We start from the raw sequence: 21774 nt of genomic DNA, 5'->3' as shown, positions 1-21774 counted from the left end.
GGGGTTGACAGCTATTCACCCTAGACATCAGGGGGTCAGTGGGGCAAAGACTGTTACAAGTGTAAACTCTCTCCCATACGTATAAGTACCCCAATCACAAGCAAGAAAAAATCTGCTGATGCTGGATGACGGATGAAGGGTCCTGGCCCAAGATGTCAACCATACTCTTTTCTATAGATGCTGCCTGGCCTGCTGAGTTCCTCCAGCATCTTGTGTATGTTGTCTGTATACTGTAAGTACTGGTTGAAACATTTTACAACTTAAACCAAACTCAAGGCCTCTCTGACAACCTGTGTGTAATTTTTCTCTGCAGCAGTCAGGGAACATGATACAAAGGTTAAGGGGTGTTCACTTGCATTATTCATAGCATGTGACATGACTGCATTGACTGAGTGAGGCGTCACAGCACCACTGCCAGGTTTGACAGAAACCTGTTATAGTAATTTACATATCTTAAAAAGGATCACAACTGCAACATGTCCTTTGGCATTGGGGCATCCACCGCTGCTTGAGTTTTCTCAGAAATTCTTGTGAGTCAATAGTGTGACCACAGTTAGTCATGCTTGATATGAGGAATTCACACTTGTTGTCTCAAGTTCTGAGTCCAAAATCTTCTAATCTTTTTGACACTGTCTTGAGATTTTGGAAATGTTCCTTGTCATCCTTAACAGTATCAATGACGTCATCCAGGCATCACTAAGTGCCTGGACAGATCTGGTCTATAGCTTTCTGCCAGAGTACAGGCGCAGATGTGACTCCTAAAATAAGCCTATTATAGTGATAAAGCCCCTTGTGAGTGTTGATGGTGAGAACAACTTCAGATTCTTCTTCCATTGCTGTCCATTTTGCTGAAGTGTTTTCCTCCAGAAAGGTTTGCAAGGGTATCTTCTATCCTGGGTAGAGGGTATTGCTCCACTTTCAATACTGAATAGATGGTGATCTGAAAATTACCACACACCCTGAAAGACCCATTCTTCTTGGCTACTAGGACCACTGGTGTTGCCCTTGGGCTCCACACAACCGTGGAAAGAATTCCTTCATGTGATCAAGCTCATTTGCTACTTTATCATGGATGGTATAAGAAATTGGACAGGGTTTGCAAAGCTTGGATGTGGCATTTTCATTTAACACTATTTTACCCTTGATATGTTTTAGTTTTCCAATGACATCCTTGAACACTGCTGTGGTCTCATCCAGTACCTTTCTTAATCCACTTTCTGTTGACTCAATTATAGGGAGTGTGACATGCAAATAGTGGATGGATCGCCAATCAAGTTATAGTTATTTCAGCCAATCATGACTGCACAATGCTGGCTCTCCTGTTTTTACCACATACAAGCCAATGTAGCTTGTTGGTTGTAGTATTTCACAGCTATGAATGTCATTCCCACAGGAGTTGCCTCTTCTCCAGTATGTTCTTAGTTGGATATCTGCAGGTTTAAACTCATTGTGTGGAATAAATGATACAGCCAAGCCGGAGTTCAAATCCGTTTTAATTAATTTGCAATTCGCTTCTTGTGTAAGCCATATTGCTTTTCTATTGCTAATTTTCACATTATAAATCTCAAGGCCACCAAGACCTCTGAAACTCTAAGCATCATCAGATTTTTTTTATCAACAGCACACAGATTAGTGCTCTTTTTGAAACTGCGACTTGACATTTTAGCTTTTTCTCTTCCCTGTGGAAGTACATTAATTTTTGTCTGCCTAACATGCTCTTTGTATTTATTGTATTTCAAACAAGAGAAAATCTGCAGATGCTAGAAATCCAAGCAACACACACAAAATGCTGGAGGAACTCAGCAAGCCAGGCAGCATCTATGGAAAAGAACACAGCTGACATTTCGGGTCGACATCCTTCAGCATTTTGTGTGTGTAGTTGCATCTTCTGCAAGTTTTACCTTTAAACCTGCAATGGTCTAGTGTATGTCAGCCCCTGCTATAACAGTAACACAATTTGTTTGGTCAAGTGGATTTCTGTTTAGATGTTGAAATTTTTTTCATGCTCACTTTCAATTTTAACTGCAATTTAATTGCATCTCTGTCTGCTGTTTCCATTGATACGACAATTTCAACTGCTCTTATAAATGTAATTGCACTTCAGTTAGGAGCCATTTTTGAATATTTTCTTGTAAGATTCCACAAACTAAACAACCTCTTAGTGCATTATTAAGCCTACCACTGAAATGTCAATGCTCGGACAATTTCTTCAATTCAGCTACATGTGCTGTAATTGACCTCCCCCCTGCCTTTCATTTCATTCCACTTAAGAACCATAAAGCATTCTGCAAACAACAATGGCTTCAGTTCTAAATGTTCCTGCATTACTTTCATGATATCAGCAAAGCTAATTTCAGCTGGTTTGGTTGGAATAGTCAAATGTCTAAGCAAACTATGCATCATATCCAATACACTCAGCAAAATTGCCACCCGCTTTTCATTTTCTATTTCATTTGCTTTAACATACAGCTCAATATTGTTCATATGCAATATCCAATTATCTCTTGTGTGAATGGACATGTCAATCTTTTCAATGTAGCCAGCCATTTAAGCTCTTTTATTTTAAATTTAGGATTATTATCACCCTGGTATTCATTGTTTATGAATCCATGAATTTGTCCGTTTTCTGACTCTTTTTAAATTTGACCATGTCTTCCCTTCTGAAGAACATGTGCTGTGATTTTTTTTTAAACTTGATTGTCTCACTACGCTTTATTTTAACTCCAATGACTTGCTACATTTCAACAGATAGGTAGTCACCTCGGGTTCATTTAAAACTTCCTCGTCACCACTGTCAGGATTTTGTAACTCCAAAACATAAAAAACTAATTAAACGGAAAACAAGGATGATGTGAATGTAACTCGAACATCTTTCTGACTTTAAGCAAGGTGTGTAAGTATGACATAGTGGCATAATGACACTGGAGATATTGTAATGAGAGACGCAGAGGTGGCAGAGGAACTGAATGCGTATTTTGCATCAGTCCTCACGGTGGAAGACATCTGCAGTATACTGGACATTCTAGAGTGTCAGGGAAGTGAAGTATGTGCAGTGAAAATTACGACTGAGAAGGTGCTCAGGAAGCTTAATGATCTGAGGGTGGATAATTCTCCTGGACCTGATGGAATGCACCCTTGAGTTCTGAAGGAAGTAGCTGGAGAGATTGCAGAGGCATTAATAATGATCTATCAAGAATCGATAGATTCTGGCATCGTACTGGATGACTGGAAAATTGCAAATGTTACTCCGCTATTTAAGAAGGGTGGAAGGCAGCAGAAAGGAAACTATAGACCTGTTAGCCTGACATCAGTGGTTGGGAAGTTGTTGGAATCGATTGTTAGGGATGAAATTACAGAATACCTGGAGGCACATGACACGATAGGCCAAAGCCAGCATGGTTTCCTGAAAGGAAAATCCTGTCTGACTAACCTACTACAGTTTTTTGAGGAAATTACAAGCAGGGTAGACAAAGAAGATGCGGTAGATGTAGTGTACTTGGATTTTCAGAAGGCCTTTGACAAGGTGCCGCACATGAGGCTGCTTAGCAAGATAAGAGCCCATGAAATTACAGGGAAGTCACCAGCATTGGTGGAGCATTGGTTGATCAGCAGAAAGTAGGAATAAAGGGATCCTATTCTGCTCGCTGCTGGTTACCAGTGGAGTTCCACAGGGATCGGTGTTGTGACTGCTGCATTTTACGATGTATGTCAATGATTTGGACTATGGGATTAATGGATTTCTAGCTAAATTTACCGAAGATACAGAGATAGGTGGAGGAACGGGTAGTGTTGAGGAATCAGAGAGCCTGCAGAGAGACTTAGATAATTTAGGGGAATGGGCAAAGAAGTGGCAAATGAAATACAATGTTGGAAAGTGTATAGTTATGCAGTTTGGTGGAAGTAATAAATGGGCAGACTATTACTTAGATGGAGAGAGAATTCAAAATGCAGAGATGCAAAGGGATTTGGCAATCCTTGTGCAGGATACCCTAAAGGTTAACCTTCAGGTTGAGTCAGTGGTGAAGAAGGCGAATGCACTGTTGGCATTCATTTCTAGAGGTATAGAATATAAGAGCAGGGATGTGATGTTGAGGCTCCATAAGCCACTCATGAGACCACACTTGGAGTATTAGGTGCAGTTTTGGGCTTCTTATTTTATAAAGGATATACTGACATTGGAGAGGGTTCAGCGAAGATTCACAATTCCAGGAATGAAAGGGTTACCATATGAGGAACATCCGGCAGCTCTTGGACTGTATTCCCTGGAGTTCAGGAGAATGAGGGGAGATCTCAGAAATATTCCAAATGTTAAAAGGCTTGAACAGTTTAGATATGGCAAAGTTAGTTCCCATGGTAGGGGAGTCTAGGAAAAGAGGGCACAACTTCAGGATTGAAGGACGCCCATTTAGAACAGAGATGCGGAGAAATTACTTTAGTCAGAGAGTGGTAAATGTGTGGAATTTGTTGCCACGAGCAGCTGTGGAGGCCAAAGTCATTGAGTGCATTTAAGGTAGAGGTAGATAGGTTCTTGATTAGCCAGGGCATCAAAGGGTATGAGGAGAAGGCAGGGGAGCTGGAAGAATTGGATCAGCCATGATTGAATGGCGGAGCAGATTCAATGGGCCAAATGGCCTACGTCTGTTCCTGTATCTTATGGTCTTATGGTGTTATTTATGTACTTTGCAAATAACCAGCAGTGCCTTTTGTAAACAAAGAATGCTTAATCAAACAATATATTTACAGCAATGCTTAAATATTACTGAAATATTATATACACTATACTCATGTAAACTTTTCTAGTGCTGCTCTTCAGAATAACAAGATAACAAATGCCTAAAACCTGTTTTATTAATTAACATAAGTACAAACTCAAACAAGAGAAAATCTGCAGATGCTGGAAATCCGAGCAACACACACAAAGTGCTGGAGGAACTGTACTTTTTTCCACAGATGCTGCCTGGCCTGCTGAGTTCCTCCAGCATTTTGTGTGTTGTTAACTACAAACTCAATCACCTCATTTTAATTCAACTTGCCATAACTTCCTTTTTTTATCATTATTGGTAATAATGACAGTGATTTTGAGATATACAAATACAAACGTTTGTACTTATGGCTCCCTGTTATGATTTTACATAAAAATGTAAACCTCATCACATCCCTTCATTGTCTTGAAAATCTCTGTTGTCCTCCTGACTCTTGTTTCTTGGAGAAAAGCACTCAGTCTTTTGAACAAGCAGCAGCTATGCCTTCTAGATTCTGCCTTCTTGTTCTGTTTTATATCACCTCCGGAGCACTCTTTATCCATTTTCAAGATGATGATCAGAATTGGTCACATTCCATCTCTGTGGTTTATCCAAGGTTCCACAGGAGTATACCATAACTTCTCTACTTTTTAATTTTCTTCAATGGCTTCTAATTGGTTTATTGTTGTCACATTCACTGAGGTACAGTGAAAAACTCTGTTGGCATGCCATCCAGACGGATCAATCCGTACGTAAGCATATTGATACATTACAAAAGGGAAATAAAGGAAAAAGGATAATTATAACAGAATACAGAATATAGTGTTACAGTTACAGAGAAGGGGCTGTGCAGGTAAACAATAAGGTATAAGGATCAGAGAATGGAAAATTGAGAGATCAGGTGTTCAACTTTTATCATATAAGATGTTCATTCAAGAGTCCGGAGAAATGAGCTTCAATCCATAATGCGCTTTCATGGTGCCATTATTATAGTCTGCATCACTACCTTTGGTAATGCGTCTGTTTCATATGCAAATCTATCAATTTCTTCTCTGTAAGAAATTTGGGATTGGGCATGTGGGCAACTTTGGCATGGCAGATGTGGTAAATGTTATACCCGGTCCTTGTGCAGGATCGTAATAAAACTGCACCCCACTGAGAGGCACAAACTCCAATGGCTCTGTCTACACTTCCCGCTGCCCCAGGAAAGCAGCCAACATCATTGGCGCTGGTCAACCCTTCTTTCCCCTTCCAGTCGGCAGAATATACCCGGCGGTTGTAAGACTCTAGAATGTTCCTCTTCTTAAATAAATATATATATTTAAATATCTCAACGGACCTCGTTATGGCCCTTGCATTTTATCTATTTCCCTGAACTACACTTTCTTTGTAACGGTAGCACAATATTCTGCATTGTATTATTACCTCGATGTACCTGTGTTCTGAAATGATCTGTATGGATGGCAAGCAGAATGATGTGTCTCGCTGTCTTGGTGCGCGTGATAACAATAGTAAACCAAACCAAAGCACTGTGTTTTATTTTATTTTTGTGCTACTTCGTTGTACCGTATCCCTGTACCTCGATTCATGTGACAATAGTAAACCAATTACCAATTATTACCCATTTAAAGAATGAATGAGCGATTGCATTTGCTAAAATACCAATTCTCCAGGGTTTCGGTTCATCAGAATCACGCAGCATACATCGGAACACGTAAATCTGGTGCTTTCATAAACAGTTAACTCCATAATTTTAAAATGTTGAAACAGATAATCTCGATTTGATAGAAATTACCCCTTCTAGAAGGTATTTTAACCGCAGCACAGCTGGTTCAAGCTATTTCTACCCTTGACGGCTATCGTGTTTTATTGCTATTATGTCTCTGTCAATCACAGCCTTTGTGCGCGAGAACGGAAGAACGATAAGCCGATACTATTGTCTAAACTTTTAAAGCCCCTTTGCACCGTGCTTTGTAACACTTCTGCAACCCCCAGTCAGAATATACCACATAACTAGAAAGCACGGGGGTCCGAAGATAGGCAAAAAAATAATCGGCGCAAACCTAGTACTGAACACAGAGCCTTCAAATACTGTCGCTTTGTTTAAATTCTAATGTATCGTTTTCAACTGCAAATGGAAAAAAAGTAAATGTAATTAAATACCAAAAAAATGCTGTGTATGTCCGTGAGATTCCCTTCAGATTGAGTGGCCACGCCCAAGGATGCAACATTTGTAAAGGCAGGGCAGAGTGAGAGAGTGAAAAGTTTTTTGAGACTTCAGGAGGAAGAAAACTGAAGTACGCGCGGTGGGCTTTCAACGCAGTGCCCCGCTCTCGTGTAACAGTGAGGATGGGGGCGAGACTGTGGCTGTGGACGGTGCACCTCTTGCTGCTATGTACCGGGGCAGAGTCCCAGCAGAGAGGTAAGCGAAAGGGCACGTAGCAACTGGACAGATCCCGAGCAAAAATAAATGCATACATTCATGTGGGGTGTGAGATGAAGTAGAGATGCGCACGATATTATGTACGAGCGGTGGGGGAGGGGGAGTTATCGAAAAGGATGCTAAAATATTTAACACGTGCAAAAGTCTTTCAACGCTTGTGCGAAAATTTCTGAAATTTCATGCGGGAAAACTTAAAACGGAACCTCAAAGGAGACAACAGCAGCAAGAGCTGACAATACAACTCGGTGCCTTGAAATCAATAAGATTTTCCCTTCGGTGCTGGCGAATCTGGTATAGGTTTTGTTTAATAATTTCAGCATTCCGAGCGTTTGCGTGTCCAGGAAAAACCCGTCAGAAAAAAAAAGTTTGGTGAAAGTTAGATAAGAGTTGCTTACTTGTAAGGGATTCCCCTCATCTCTCGGGGAAGACGCACATAATGCGGCAGGATGCGTGTTTTTTTTTGCAGATTGATACTTTTCTTAACAATTATATGTGACGGTGTCTGATTTGTGGCCAGTGCTACGGTGAATCAATGCTGTTAGCCTATGAATCCATCACCTAATTGTCCTTACAGACGCTATACTGTTCGTCATTACAACAGTGGGTAAATGAATTATGTGGCGTAAATATTACACGCATAAACGTAACTAAATCTAATAATAACGATCAAAATATGTATAAATTTAACATTTTGCATAAAACATTAAAAATTGGGAATTCTGAGCAAGTTGAGCAGCATGTGTGTAGGACACAGAGTTAACGTCTATAGTCCAATATTTATGCATTGAACATTGTGAATGTGGGAGAGTACCACTAACTTGTTTCCACGCGCTTGCTAAGGCATATGAGGCAAAATAATTGTTATGTTCCTAATGTACTCATTTGAATAACCCGGTTGTTTTTGCTAACCACTTTGAAAGCTGTAAATCCGGTAATTAAACGTTCCTGATGTGTAGCGGGACAGAATGTAACCTCCCAAGCAGAAAATGAATCGGCTGGACATTTTCCGTACTTTGCAAACAAACAGAGATGGTGTGTGATGGTTGCAATTCCTTGCAGTGTTCTGATTGATAGCTCCCCTATGGCTCAGCCCTACGCTGCACGGGGCCAGAATTCAGCTGTGCAGACCCTCGCAATATCCCAGGTCCCATCGGCGGTAATTCGATCCCTTGATCGTTCTTGTAATTCTCGCTGTCCGGGAAGAGCTAACATTTCGTGCATGGATGTGAAATGCAATGTAGTCCCACAAAGCGGCAGGAGAGCCGCTCCCTCTCATTTTAAAGCCCATATTCCGAGTTTGATTTGGACGACATCGGAAGTTTATTTTGTATTCTTTACAGGAAGAGCCGGCTCGAATCTCTGCTGCCAGTGATTAACTGTGATCTTGCCAGCTTGTGTGGTTCCATTTTATAGCCTCTTTCCACAAAGACACGGTTCGCTTCAATCTGTATGTGACAAGTGTATTTACCTTCCAGACTCAAGCCTGGTGGTTGATTTCCTCAGATTCTTCAGTTTATTGAAGCTGACGAAACGTTTCAAAGCGTTGAGTGCATTCAGCTTTGTACTTGTTACACCAGAATCCAGCATCTGCAGTCTCTTGTGACGCTATTGTTTGGTTTGACAGTGAATAGATCATAGAATTTGCTTAATCTAATTCTGATTCTACAGTCAGACTGTGATTGGAAACTTGGGATAGTTAGAGAAAGCAACACACATCAAAGTTGCTGGTGAACGCAGCAGGCCAGGCAGCATCTCTAGGAAGAGGTTCAGTCGACGTTTCCAGCCGAGACCCTTCGTCAGGACTAACTGAAGTGTTTTAGTTGTGTTCAAGTGTTTTAGTTGACAAGCCAAATCTGCTTTGCCGCTTTTATAGCTGTGTCAGGTTAGGTCCACAGAGATATTGGCACCCAGGAATTTGAAATTGGTGTATTATCAGAAGTTTCAAAATATAATTGCCCATATAAAAGTTTCATCATAATTCTTTTTAATAATATAAAATACCTAATTTTGCCCAAGATGATAATTACTGAAAGATAAAATCTGAACATGTTCGGGTTTACATATCTTGAAGGCACTTTGTGTGGAGAAATGGTTCCCATTAGTGGGAGCAGAATAAGATCAAAGGATGCAGATGGAAGATGATTGGCAGAAGTCATCTTTTTTCATTCACTAAGCAATCGTCCAAAAATTCTGCATGAAAGATGATGGGAACAGATTCAGATGTGGCTTCGAAAGAAATTAGCTAAATATCAAGAGGGAAAACAATTAAATTGGTAAATTGATTTATTATTGTCACATGTACTGAAGTGTAGCAAAAAAGTTTATTTTGCATGCTATCCATACAGATCGTTTCATCACATTGGTGCATTGAGGTAGTACAGGGAATATAATAACAGAATACAGATAAAGTGCAGGCAGACAATAAGATACACAGCCATAAAGAGGTGGTCTGTAAGGATTAGGAGATGAACTGAATTGCTCAAACAGAACAGACAAGACTCTGGCCTGAAATTTTTGTGATTCTGCAGAGCTTTACCTCTAAAACTAATTTATGTTGGATAAATTACTTAGTTTCACAAATGTGAACTGAACATTTCCTCAGATATACAAGCTCCTTAGAGGACTGTGGGCTGGCTGGTATGAAGGACTGATCCTGGGATTCTGAAATGAAACTGATAAATTTCATGAATTCTCTAGAGATCAGGTTTCAGTCTAAGGAGATTTAATCAAAAAGGACTGTAGGTTGTGTTGTTGCTGCTGGTCTTTGAAAACAGAAGTGTTGCTGGAGAATGCAGCACAATTATAGAATGGACTCTTGACTGGCTACTTTTCAGCAGCAGTCAGGCTGACTGCAGAAAGGAGAATTGAAGCAATTGGTTAGGTTTCACCAAACTTTCCCCATCTCCTCGTGGCTGGTAACACAGCAGGTTAGGTACATGCCTGGGAATGGTACAAAGGTTCACTTTGTTATCAAAGTTTGTATGCAGAATACACCTCTGAGGTTTGTCTTCTGCAGATAGCCATAAAATACAGAAAAATGATGGAAGTCATTCAGGCCCCCCTCCCACAGAAAAATAGAGAAAGAAACAAAACTTGCATAACAACTAACAGATCGCCCTCCTGGACATGATGGCGAAAACATCAAATCTCTAATTCCCAGGCATCACCCCACACACAAAAAAAACAGCAACAATAACACCAGGCACCCGACCCCTCCCTCACCCAAAAAAAATAACATTGCCCTCCTGCCAATCGGCAGCAAGAAACAAAACAGAAAAACTGAAGGAGATAAGATAAACTGCAGTCCACACCAATAATAATCACATATGTCTCGGAATTTTGAAGAATTCCTCCATCAGCATCGAGGAGAGCCAACAGCTGCAACTCAGTCTTTCCTTGGGGCCTTCATTTGCAGAGAAACTGCCTCCTGACCTCTGGCCTGATGCAGCCTCCTGTGGGGAGCGTGCTGTGGCCCAATGTGGCCGCCTCTGGGGAGCAACCTGCAGCCCACTGTTCATGGATAACTACCTCAACATTGGGGCAACTCTATTGTTATCCAGGAGATTCCTATTTAACTATGCCTTGGATCATTCCATTTCTTCCAATATGGCCCAGGTACAGTCTCCCACCTAAAAAAAACAGGGTCCAGTGATGTACAGGACAGACAGAGCAGGACATCTCTAAATGCAAGGATCCAGCTGCAGTGACAGGGTAGTTATGACAGTACGTAAAGCCAGTTCTCAGGTTCACAGACTGTCAAAACCATCGTTGTTATGAATGTCTTTGCTACAGACATTCAAAATCAGTCTGGATCTGCTAAGAAAAAGTTAGAAAACACAAAGCATACATGTACACCCAAAATTATGACAATTTAATAATTAATTCAAGTAGAAAGAACTCTACTTAGCTTTCTTCCAGCAGATAATTTCTCCTGTCAGTGGCATACTGTATCTGTGCAATCTTAACCTGGCCATATTCATAATAGGACAAGAAATGGGTGCTTGGTGGTCGGTAGAGTGGGCCCAAGAGCCTGTTTCCTTGCATATAGCTTAATGTCTCTTAAGAAATATTAGCAGGAATAGATGAATATCTCCTCAAGTCTGTAGCACAGGATTCCTGCTATTGGCACCTTGCAGAATGGAATGTTATGCTATACCATACACTTAGGAACACCTCAGCTTTTCTGCTAACATGCCCAAGTGGATCTTGCAGAAGATTAGCCCTGTTATTTCTTGCATTAAATTGGTAACTTCACATCCAAAATGTATCACTGGGCTGTAAAACATAGAAGAAAATATTCAATATGAATCTACAATGAAGACATCAGCAAACCATTTCTTTATTTCCTGGAGCAACTTCTTTTGATAGCTCACAGCGAATGTCTCAGTGGTATTGGACATGAGTCAGATTTATGGGGAATTAGACTTGTTTCTGCAGTCTCCCTAAGTACTTAAAAACATGCAGCAACCAATCATTGTAACATTCCTGAGACATCTGGCCTCATGTATGTTGCCTTAAACTGAACCTTGTCTCAATGTTACAGATCGTCTTTAGAGTATGCTGAAAACCTTTATTAATTCAAATTTCTTATGGAGTGAGTAAAATGCAAGAAGATGACTTTAATTGCAATAACTACACTAAGATTTTTGCCTTGTCTTCAATAGTTGTTGTTGCTTCTATTGTAGTTCTCATGGCATAGGTTTTGTTCATTATAACTGGAGAAGGAAAATATATTTGAGGACAAAAGATGCTGTAGTTGCAGGAAACCGAACCAATGAAGAAGACGTTGGAGGAGCTCAGTAACTCAGGCAGCATCTTTGGGGTAAATGGACAGTGGAGACTGGTTCTTTTCCCTCCAATAATGCTGCCTGACTTGCTGAGTTCCTCCAGCAGAATGTGCTTGGAGATAGGAATGAAACAAAAAGGCTTCATTGGATTTTCCAGTTTTCATTTATGGTTGATCTTAATCTTGGGTGGCTTTCTCATTGAAGCATCCCACCCCACCTCATCCCCCTGTCCTTTTCATTTAGTTTCTATGCTTTACATCTTCCTGTTCTCTTCCAGCATTTGTTTTCATTCATCCACCAATCCCTTCTGCCAGTGAATTGCTGATGCTGCTTCTCACATTTTCCTCTTCCTCACATTTCACACTTCATTGTTCAAGGAAAGAGCCTTTAAATTCTTACTCATCCCCATTATTAACAGACCGCTCTGGAAATTATGCATCTGCTTCTTGATACTTGTCTCCATGACAACCTGTATCTATTTCACGGCTGCCGTTTTTTCATATAGTCTGTCAAAAGGAGAGAGGCTTTGGACAGCAAAACAGATTCAAACAGCTGGCTTCTCTTTCCATGTTTGTACTTCACATTGGAAGAACTTCCACTTTCTGTTCCAAGGTGATCAAATCAATGGCTTTAAGTGTGGAAAGTCTGGAAGGAAGATGAGCTGTACATTTGAAATCTTAAATATTTCCAATTCCCAATTCAGTTTCCTGAATTAGTCCCTTTTCTATTGAGCATCTGCGAGTATAATTTTCTGTAAGTCTTTAAGTGAACTATTCAGACTTCACAATGAATAGATTTATCCTTGAACATCTACTGGAAAAGAACCTTGCGGCAAATTATGTAGGGGATAAAATGGTATTAAATTCATTGCATAATGACATAGTGCAGAGTGATATAGTTAATTCAGAAACAAAGGTTCTGAACTTAAAGAGGGGTAACTTTGAAGGTATGAGACGTGAATTAGCTAAGATAGACTGGCAAATGACACTTAAAGGATTGACGGTGGATATGCAATGGCAAGCATTTAAAGGTTGCATGGATGAACTACAACAATTGTTCATCCCAGTTTGGCAAAAGAATAAATCAAGGAAGGTAGTGCACCCGTGGCTGACAAGAGAAATTAGGGATAGTATCAATTCCAAAGAAGAAGCATACAAATTAGCCAGAGAAAGTGGCTCACCTGAGGACTGGGAGAAATTCAGAGTTCAGCAGAGGAGGACAAAGGGCTTAATTAGGAAGGGGAAAAAAGATTATGAGAGAAAACTGGCAGGGAACATAAAAACGGACTGTAAAAGCTTTTATAGATATGTAAAAAGGAAAAGACTGGTAAAGACAAATGTAGGTCCCCTGCAGACAGAAACAGGTGAATTGATTATGGGGAGCAAGGACATGGCAGACCAATTGAATAATTACTTTGGTTCTGTCTTCACTAAGGAGGACATAAATAATCTTCCAGAAATAGTAGGGGACAGAGGGTCCAGTGAGATGGAGGAACTGAGCGAAATACATGTTAGTAGGGAAGTGGTGTTAGGTAAATTGAAGGGATTGAAGGCAGATAAATCCCCAGGGCCAGATGGTCTGCATCCTAGAGTGCTTAAGGAAGTAGCCCAAGAAATAGTGGATGCATTAGTGATAATTTTTCAAAACTCGTTAGATTCTGGACTAGTTCCTGAGGATTGGAGGGTGGCTAATGTAACTCCACTTTTTAAAAAAGGAGGGAGAGAGAAACCGGGGAATTATAGACCGGTTAGCTTAACGTCGGTGGTGGGGAAACTGCTGGAGTCAGTTATCAAGGATGTGATAACAGCACATTTGGAAAGCGGTGAAATGATCGGACAAAGTCAGCATGGATTTGTGAAAGGAAAATCATGTCTGACGAATTTCATTGAATTTTTTGAGGATGTAACTAGTAGAGTGGATAGGGGAGAACCAGTGGATGTGGTATATTTGGATTTTCAAAAGGCTTTTGACAAGGTCCCACACAGGAGATTAGTGTGCAAACTTAAAGCACACGGTATTGGGGGTAAGGTATTGGCATGGGTGGAGAATTGGTTAGCAGACAGGAAGCAAAGAGTGGGAATAAACAGGACCTTTTCAGGATGGCAGGCGGTGACTAGTGGGGTACCGCAAGGCTCAGTGCTGGGACCCCAGTTGTTTACAATATATATTAATGACTTGGATGAGGGAATTAAATGCAGCATCTCCCAAGTTTGCGGATGACACGAAGCTGGGTGGCAGTGTTAGCTGTGAGGAGGATGCTAAGAGGATGCAGGGTGACTTGGATAGGTTGGGTGAGTGGGCAAATTCATGGCAGATGCAATTTAATGTGGATAAATGTGAAGTTATCCACTTTGGTGGCAAAAATAGGAAAACAGATTATTATCTGAATGGTGGCCGATTAGGAAAAGGGGAGGTGCAACGAGACCTGGGTGTCATTATACACCAGTCATTGAAAGTGGGCATGCAGGTACAGCAGGCGGTGAAAAAGGCGAATGGTATGCTGGCACTTATAGCGAGAGGATTCGAGTACAGGAGCAGGGAGGTACTACTGCAGTTGTACAAGGCCTTGGTGAGACCACACCTGGAGTATTGTGTGCAGTTTTGGTCCCCTAATCTGAGGAAAGATATCCTTGCCATAGAGGGAGTACAAAGAAGATTCACCAGATTGATTCCTGGGATGGCAGGACTTTCATATGAAGAAAGACTGGATGAACTGGGCTTGTACTCGTTGGAATTTAGAAGATTGAGGGGGGGATCTGATTGAAACGTATAAGATCCTAAAGGGATTGGACAGGCTCGATGCAGGAAGATTGTTCCCGATGATGGGGAAGTCCAGAACGAGGGGCCACAGTTTAAGGATAGAGGGGAAGCCTTTTAGGACAGAGATTAGGAAAAACTTCTTCACACAGAGAGTGGTGAATCTGTGGAATTCTCTGCCACAGGAAACAGTTGAGGCCAGTTCATTGGCTATATTTAAGAGGGAGTTAGATATGGCCCTTGTGGCTACGGGGGTCAGGGGGTATGGAGGGAAGGCTGGGGCGGGGTTCTGAGTTGGATGATCAGCCATGATCATAATAAATGGCGGTGCAGGCTCGAAGGGCCGAATGGCCTACTCCTGCACCTATTTTCTATGTTTCTATAATATCTTCCCTTATGATTAAATGTTTGATGCAAGATGATAAAAATATTTTCTGGTCTTTTGCTTTCAGTAGAGGTTCTGTGAATTAAATCTTGAAGGAAAAACTTTGAAGTCTTGGATTGCAAAACATTGTAGGAAAACTGCCGTTTTGATTTCCCCCAGATCCTTCCCTGTAAGGTTAGAGATGTTTCATTTTTATATAATGTTTGGTGGTAATGACATTGAGTTTAAAAAAAAAATAGAAAAGCAAGAGTTGCATTTATACAGCATCATTCACATCAATATCAGGAACCAAAAAGGCTTACAGCCAGTCAAATATCGTGGGAATCGCTGCTATAATGTAATGAGGCATTGCAGCAACTTGCAATCAGTGAACAGCAACTTCCCTTCAAGCATTTGGTTCTTGGACCAACTGGTAAAACCCTATTCACTACAGGCAAGTACAACCCTAAACACTTCAGTTTAGCAACACTACGGCCACTTTGATCACTGTGCACTAAAATGGATTTTTTTGTACTAATTGAGATTTCTGATTTAAAAATTATGGATATTTTATGTTCTCATGAATCCTGCTTCTCTTGTGCTTTGTGCCTGTGATGCTGCTGCAAGTAATTTTTTCAGTGCACCTGTGCATACATGTGTCAATAAACTCGGCATTTTGAGCTATCCACAAAGATGAAAGTGATGAAAATCAAATAAGCCATTTTAGTGATGTCGAGTGAGAATATATGTTCGCCAGGATAGCAGGTGTAATTAACCTGCTCGTCTTTGAAATAGTGCCAGGGCATCTTGTATATCCTTCTGAGAAAATTGTCAAGGTATCAGCTTGACAACGTATCCGAAAGGCAGCATTAGTACTGCAGCAGATTATTAGTGTAAATTTCTACGCTTAAGTCTCTGAACATACAGCCCTTTGAATCAGAGGAAATAACTGATCCGCAGCCACGAGCAAATTGACAGGACCATAAAAAAAAAATTGCTGGGGGATCTCAGCAGGTTAAGCAGCATCTGAGAGATGTTTCATTAAGACCCAAAACATCCTTTCCTCCCACAAATCCTCCTTTAACCACTGAGTTCCTGCAGCAGATTGTCTCGATTTGAGCAACTGCAATCTCTTGTGTCACCAAACAGCTTGAACTCACCTCACAACAAAGTTAACAGGATTGCTTTGGGTCAGAAAATGCTATCCATCAAATCCCAAGTAGCGAGACAAAGAGGAGTTGTAGTGAAATTTGAATCACAAGTAAGAATAGGAGTTGGAACAGTCTGCTCGGCTTCTCATGCCTGCTCTGCAATTCAGTCTGATTGTGGCTGATCATTTTGGTCAGTATTTGCCCACACTTACTCCATGTGCATGTCCACTGGTTCACTTGGTATTAAACGGAAGAATCAAAGTAGAGTAGTCACGTTGGTTATTGTCAATTAGCAGAGAAGGGAGTGAGTGGAAGTGACTGTGGTCCGAAGTTACTAAACCTGTAAGAGTTCAAATTACAATGCAACACTTTATCATAAGTCGAGGGATATAGTTTAAGAGTCGCGAGGTAATGATGCAGCTCTATAAAACTCTGGTTAGGCCACACTTGGAGTACTGTATCCAGTTCTGGTCGCCTCACTATATGAAGGATATGGAAGTATTGGAAAGGGTAGAGAGGAGATTTACCAGGATGCTGCCTGGTTTAGAGAGTATGGATTATGATCAGAGATTAAGGGAGCTAAGGCTTTACTCTCTGGAGAGAAGGAGGTTGAGAGGAGACATGATAGAGGTGTACAAGATAATAAGAGGAATAGATAGAGTGGATAGCCAGCGCCTCTTCCCCAGGGCACCACTGCTCAATACAAGAGGACATGGCTTTAAGGTAAGGGGTGGGAAGTTCAAGGGGGATATTAGAGGAAGGTTTTTTACTCAGAGAGTGGTTGGTGCGTGGAATGCACTGCCTGAGTAGTGGAGGCAGATACACTAGTGAAATTTAAGAAACTACTAGACAGGTATATGGAGGAATTTAAGGTGGCGGTTTTATGGGAGGCAGGGTTTGAGGGTCGGCACAACATTGGGGGCCGAAGGGCCTGTGGTGTACTATTCTGTGTTCTATTAATTGTATTACATCTTTTACAATGTAGTAGCCTTAAGATTTCCATGTCAGTAGATTGCCTTTTATGGTAATGTGAAGGGCTAGCAGTTCCTCTGTAACTGGACAAACACGCACCAAGTATATCGTTTCCTCTTCGCTTGTTTTCTCTGTGTCCTGCGCATGCCTAAATGTCCGTCTAATGTGGACGGAGATATTTTGAAAAACGCTTAGTGTGGACGCCTGTCGTTTTTACTCGAAACCGGCGTTTTCAAAATTATCCGGCGTAGTGTGGACGTAGCCTAAGTCTGCTTATACGTCACCCTGGGAGCTCACATGCAGAAAACAAGAGCTCAGCTTGTGCATCTATTAACAAGTAGTTAACTGCATAACCCAAACATTTCTTACTGAGTGTAGGCTTTCCCAACTGGATTCTAGTGGATAAACTTACTCCCAGTATGTTTTGTGGTGATTTCTATTCTGGTTCAGGAAACAGTCCATCTTGGGCAAAAAATTATAGGTGAAAGTCTTCCCTGAAGACTCGAGTGTAAGGCGGCAAACAATTCAATGGCCTTCAGTGCACATACCAAATCAGTATATGCAAATTAAAATGCCTTTTCATTACCAGCTAAATTTAATCTAATGCGCACTCCTCTAAAGCAGAGCAAATTTGCTTCCTCAGTGAGCCACTCCCTGTAGCACTCAGGGTGACGCAGACCAATGCTTTTATCTCAGTGAATTGCTTATCAAATACTACTGGATTAAATTGGCTGATAGTTTCAGACACTTCCCATTAAAATTCCAAGCCCCTTTAGTGTATTGTTCCCTGTAGATGGCTGCGTTTTAGCTTGCACCCTGTTTAGATAAATCACAGATCTGTGACTTAATCATTTCTACACTCCAGCATGCTTAGAGAGTAGCCGGTGCTTTATTTTTGCCTTAACTATACATTAAACTGTTGAATATGTCATATTAAAAAATATAATTCACTGAAAAATCAGTTCAAGCAATTTGCATCAAAGTGTTGCAAATTGATCAGGATCACTGAATGTGATCAGAATTTAGAAGCTTTAAGGTACACGACCCTTTTAACCATAACATTATCTAATTTAACAATTGAAACATTTGTCAAAAATTTTAAATCCATTGTTATACTCAAAGACCTTGTCACTATTTGAACCATGAAAAGATGTTGATGTAATCCTCCTATTGTATGGTAATCTTTTAAAAGCAATATATATCTTGTTTTAATTACGAATATTTTCCAAAAGATCAATACTGTACTGAGTATTCAACGATGAGTTAAATTTTATTAAGCATCAGTTGCACATGTGCATTTGGTATGAATCAAAATTTTCTTGGTGCTTTTATATCTGGAATCTACAGTGGTGTTTAAACAGAAGTCTGCTTCCTTCGGACACTGCTCTCCCTTCACTCCTGCACGTGTGTGCCGCGTGTCCTCAATAATAGAGTCAGGGCTTAAATTATTCACTTCTTAGGGATCCCAAGAGTTGAAATATTTTGATCAGAAAGGTCTTCAAAATTTCAAAAAATTGCCTTTGGTTACTGTGGATAAAAGTGCAGTACAACAATGGCTTCCTATTGCACAGTGCCTTTAAAATTTTTATTTATTTGGAGTCTTGCAAAGGTGAAATACTCAGCTACAAACTGTGCCACCTTTGTCATGTGTAGCCGAGTTGGTGATAGGATGTTAATTCATGTGAAGGGGTGCCATTAATATGAAACTGCCAAGAACTGCAATATTAATTCAAAGGTAAACTCAAAATTAAATGATATTCACAGTGGAAATTTTTAAATCCGTCTTCTCAACTCCACTTTACAAATTCTAATTCTGAAAATACCGTTGCGATGTGCCGGGGAAAAAAAACGTGGTATTGCATAAACACAAAAGAGGTTCTGCAGATGCCGGAAATACATGGGATAATGCACCCTTCCATCTAGCCCTCCAAATCTACTTGAAAGTATACAATGAAAGTGTGACTGAAGATTTAGAGGCCAAAATCCAAAGAAGTCTCTGGTCCAAAGTCTGGCTGTAGATGAGTGTAACCGTAAAAGGTACAAAGTCGAACTGTCTGCCATTGCCAATTTAGAATTGCCGAGTATTTATTGCCAACCCAATGAACTGATAGTTGGGCAACATGTATGATTTAACAGCAGATGTACGGAGTACAAGGTCAATTTTTCCTACTGTACAATAGTCAACTATAAGGACAAGGTAAACAAACTGCGACAATTTCTACCACTAAAAGCTAGGCAATAAATACACTGAGATACAACTCGGATAAATACACTGATTAAGATATAGTTACATAACAATAGTTTTAATTTACAGTGAGATTAGTGCCACTGGTAATGGAAGTTCCCATCTGAGTCAATTCTAGTGACACAGTGCAGTGGGGCAACATGCTGCACAACTCTTTACAGTCCAGACAGCTGGTTGTTAGGAGTTTGCATGTTCTCCCCATGACCACGTGAGTTTTCCCACCCACAGTCTGGTTGGTAGGTTAATTGGTCATTTTAATTTGGCCCATAATTAAGCTAGGGTTAAATGAGGGGTTGCTGGGCAGTACAACCTTGAAGGCCAGAAGGGTCTACTTCGCGCTATATCTCAATAAGTAAACAGAAGTTAGTCTTGGAATCACTGCCCTCTGCCTCCCCTCAACCTTCCCCCCCCCTCCCACCCCCACTCATATAAACATAACCTCTCCCAGGTTAACTTGTTCAGAATTTGATCCTGAAGTTATATGGATTTAATTAACTTCCCTGCTTTAGGCAGAGAAAGCATTATTAGCTATTTACTATTTCAGTGACCGTCAGTTTTTTTAGCCTTTGGAGTTGGGCCTTTTTAGATTTTCGGATTGTAACAGCAGGGTTTTCAACATTCCTACAGAGGAATTCTTTGTGAGAAAACAACCATAAGCTGGCCTGAACCAATCATATTGTGCCAGCATTTGCTGAGTCTGTCATGGTTACCATTGTGAGTGGTGTCTTCACCTTCTGTAGACAGAAGTGTTTGGCATTTCTTCTAGCTATGGATCTAGTTGAATTGCTACACCTTATCTAACACTGAACTTGCATTTTCATACTCAAATGGAGTTAATTTCTGTTGGGGCCAGGTGGGAGGTTGGATTTGCTGGAAAAGCTGCAGTAATCATATAAAAGAGTATAACAAAAGATTTTCCAGGAAGTAAAGAAACAAAGAGGTAAGGGTTGACATCAAGCCGTTGTAAATCGATGTGGGAGAATTAGTAATGGAGAGCAAAGAAATGGAATGGTAGTTGAACTGAATAAGAATTTTGTTTAGACTTTACAGTGGAGGATACCAGCAACATGCCAGAAATTCGAGAGAATTGGGTGGGGGTGATGTGCAGAGGTGGATGTAGTTGCTATTAATAAGAAGGTCCTTGGGAAGCTGAAAGGAATGAATGTGGACCAGATTAAAGCACTTGGACGAGATGAACTACATAGCCCTTTTAAAAGAGGTAGCTGAAGAGACTGTGCAATAGTAGTGATCTTTCAAAAATCACGGGAGCCAGGAATGGTTCCAGAGGACTGGAAAATTGCAAATGTTGCTTCATCCTTTTAGAAGCGAGGCAGGCAAAAGCCAGGGAATTATAGGCCACCTAGCCAGTGTTGGTCTTATTGATGTTGAGTGCTATGTTGTTGTTGCGACACCACTCAGACAACGTATCTGTCTCACTCCTTTATGCCTCCTTGTCACCATCGGGGGTTCTGCCAGCAATATTTGTGTCACTGGCATATTTATAGATGGTATTTGAGCTGTACCTAGCCACAGTCATAAGTGTACAGAGTGTAGAGCAATGGGCTAAACATGCATATTTGAGGTGTGCCTGCGTTGATTATCAGTGAGGAGGAGATATTATTTCTAGTAATAATATGAGGGTACAAGAACTATGAATACTATGAGAAAGCATAGACTATTTTCGAAAAGGGAAGAGAATTCAGAAAGCAGGGGGACTTTGGAAATGCAAAGGGACGGGTTCCTGGTGCAGGATTCCCTAACAAATAACTTAATAGGCTGAGTTAGTAGAAAGGAAGGGAAGTGCAATGTTGGCATTCATTTTGAGAGGACTAGAATATAAACACATGGATATAATGCTGAGGCTTTATAAGATATTGGAAAACTAACTAAAGCATTCCTTGTCCCCATTCCAACCTCACTCCTTTGGAACGCTCTGCTCTCCACTCCCTCCGCACTAATCCTAACATTATTAAACCCGCCGATAAGCGGGGTGCTGTTGTAGTCTGGCGTACTGACCTCTACCTTGCTGAGGCACAGCGACAACTCGCGGATACCTCCTCTTATTTACCCCTCGATCGTGACCCCACTAAGGAGCACCAGGCCACTGTCTCCCATACCATCACCGACTTTATCCGCTCAGGGGATCTCCCATCCACTGCTACCAACCTTATAGTTCCCACACCCCGCACTTCCTGTTTCTACCTCCTACCCAAGATCCACAAACCTGCCTGTCCTGGCTGACCTATTGATTCAGCTTGCTCCTGCCCCACCGAACTGCGTTTCTGCATACCTCGACACGGTTTTATCCCCCCT

At 40.9% G+C, this 21774-nt stretch overlaps 1 protein-coding gene across 1 annotated transcript in view; it reads left to right on the top strand.

The window, feature by feature from the left end:
- Positions 1-6957: 6957 nt before the first annotated feature.
- lama1 (laminin, alpha 1) overlaps positions 6958-21774 on the top strand; it is a 349617-nt gene continuing 334800 nt past the window's right edge. The window contains exon 1 of the mRNA XM_063058896.1: positions 6958-7164. Coding sequence (XP_062914966.1) covers positions 7092-7164 — 73 coding nt within the window. The 5' untranslated portion in view covers positions 6958-7091. The remainder of the gene's footprint in view (positions 7165-21774) is intronic.

This window comes from Mobula hypostoma, chromosome 1 (assembly GCF_963921235.1).
Source record: "Mobula hypostoma chromosome 1, sMobHyp1.1, whole genome shotgun sequence".
Classification (NCBI taxonomy): Eukaryota; Metazoa; Chordata; class Chondrichthyes; order Myliobatiformes; family Myliobatidae; genus Mobula; species Mobula hypostoma.
This window is presented reverse-complemented; position numbering and strand designations above follow the sequence as displayed.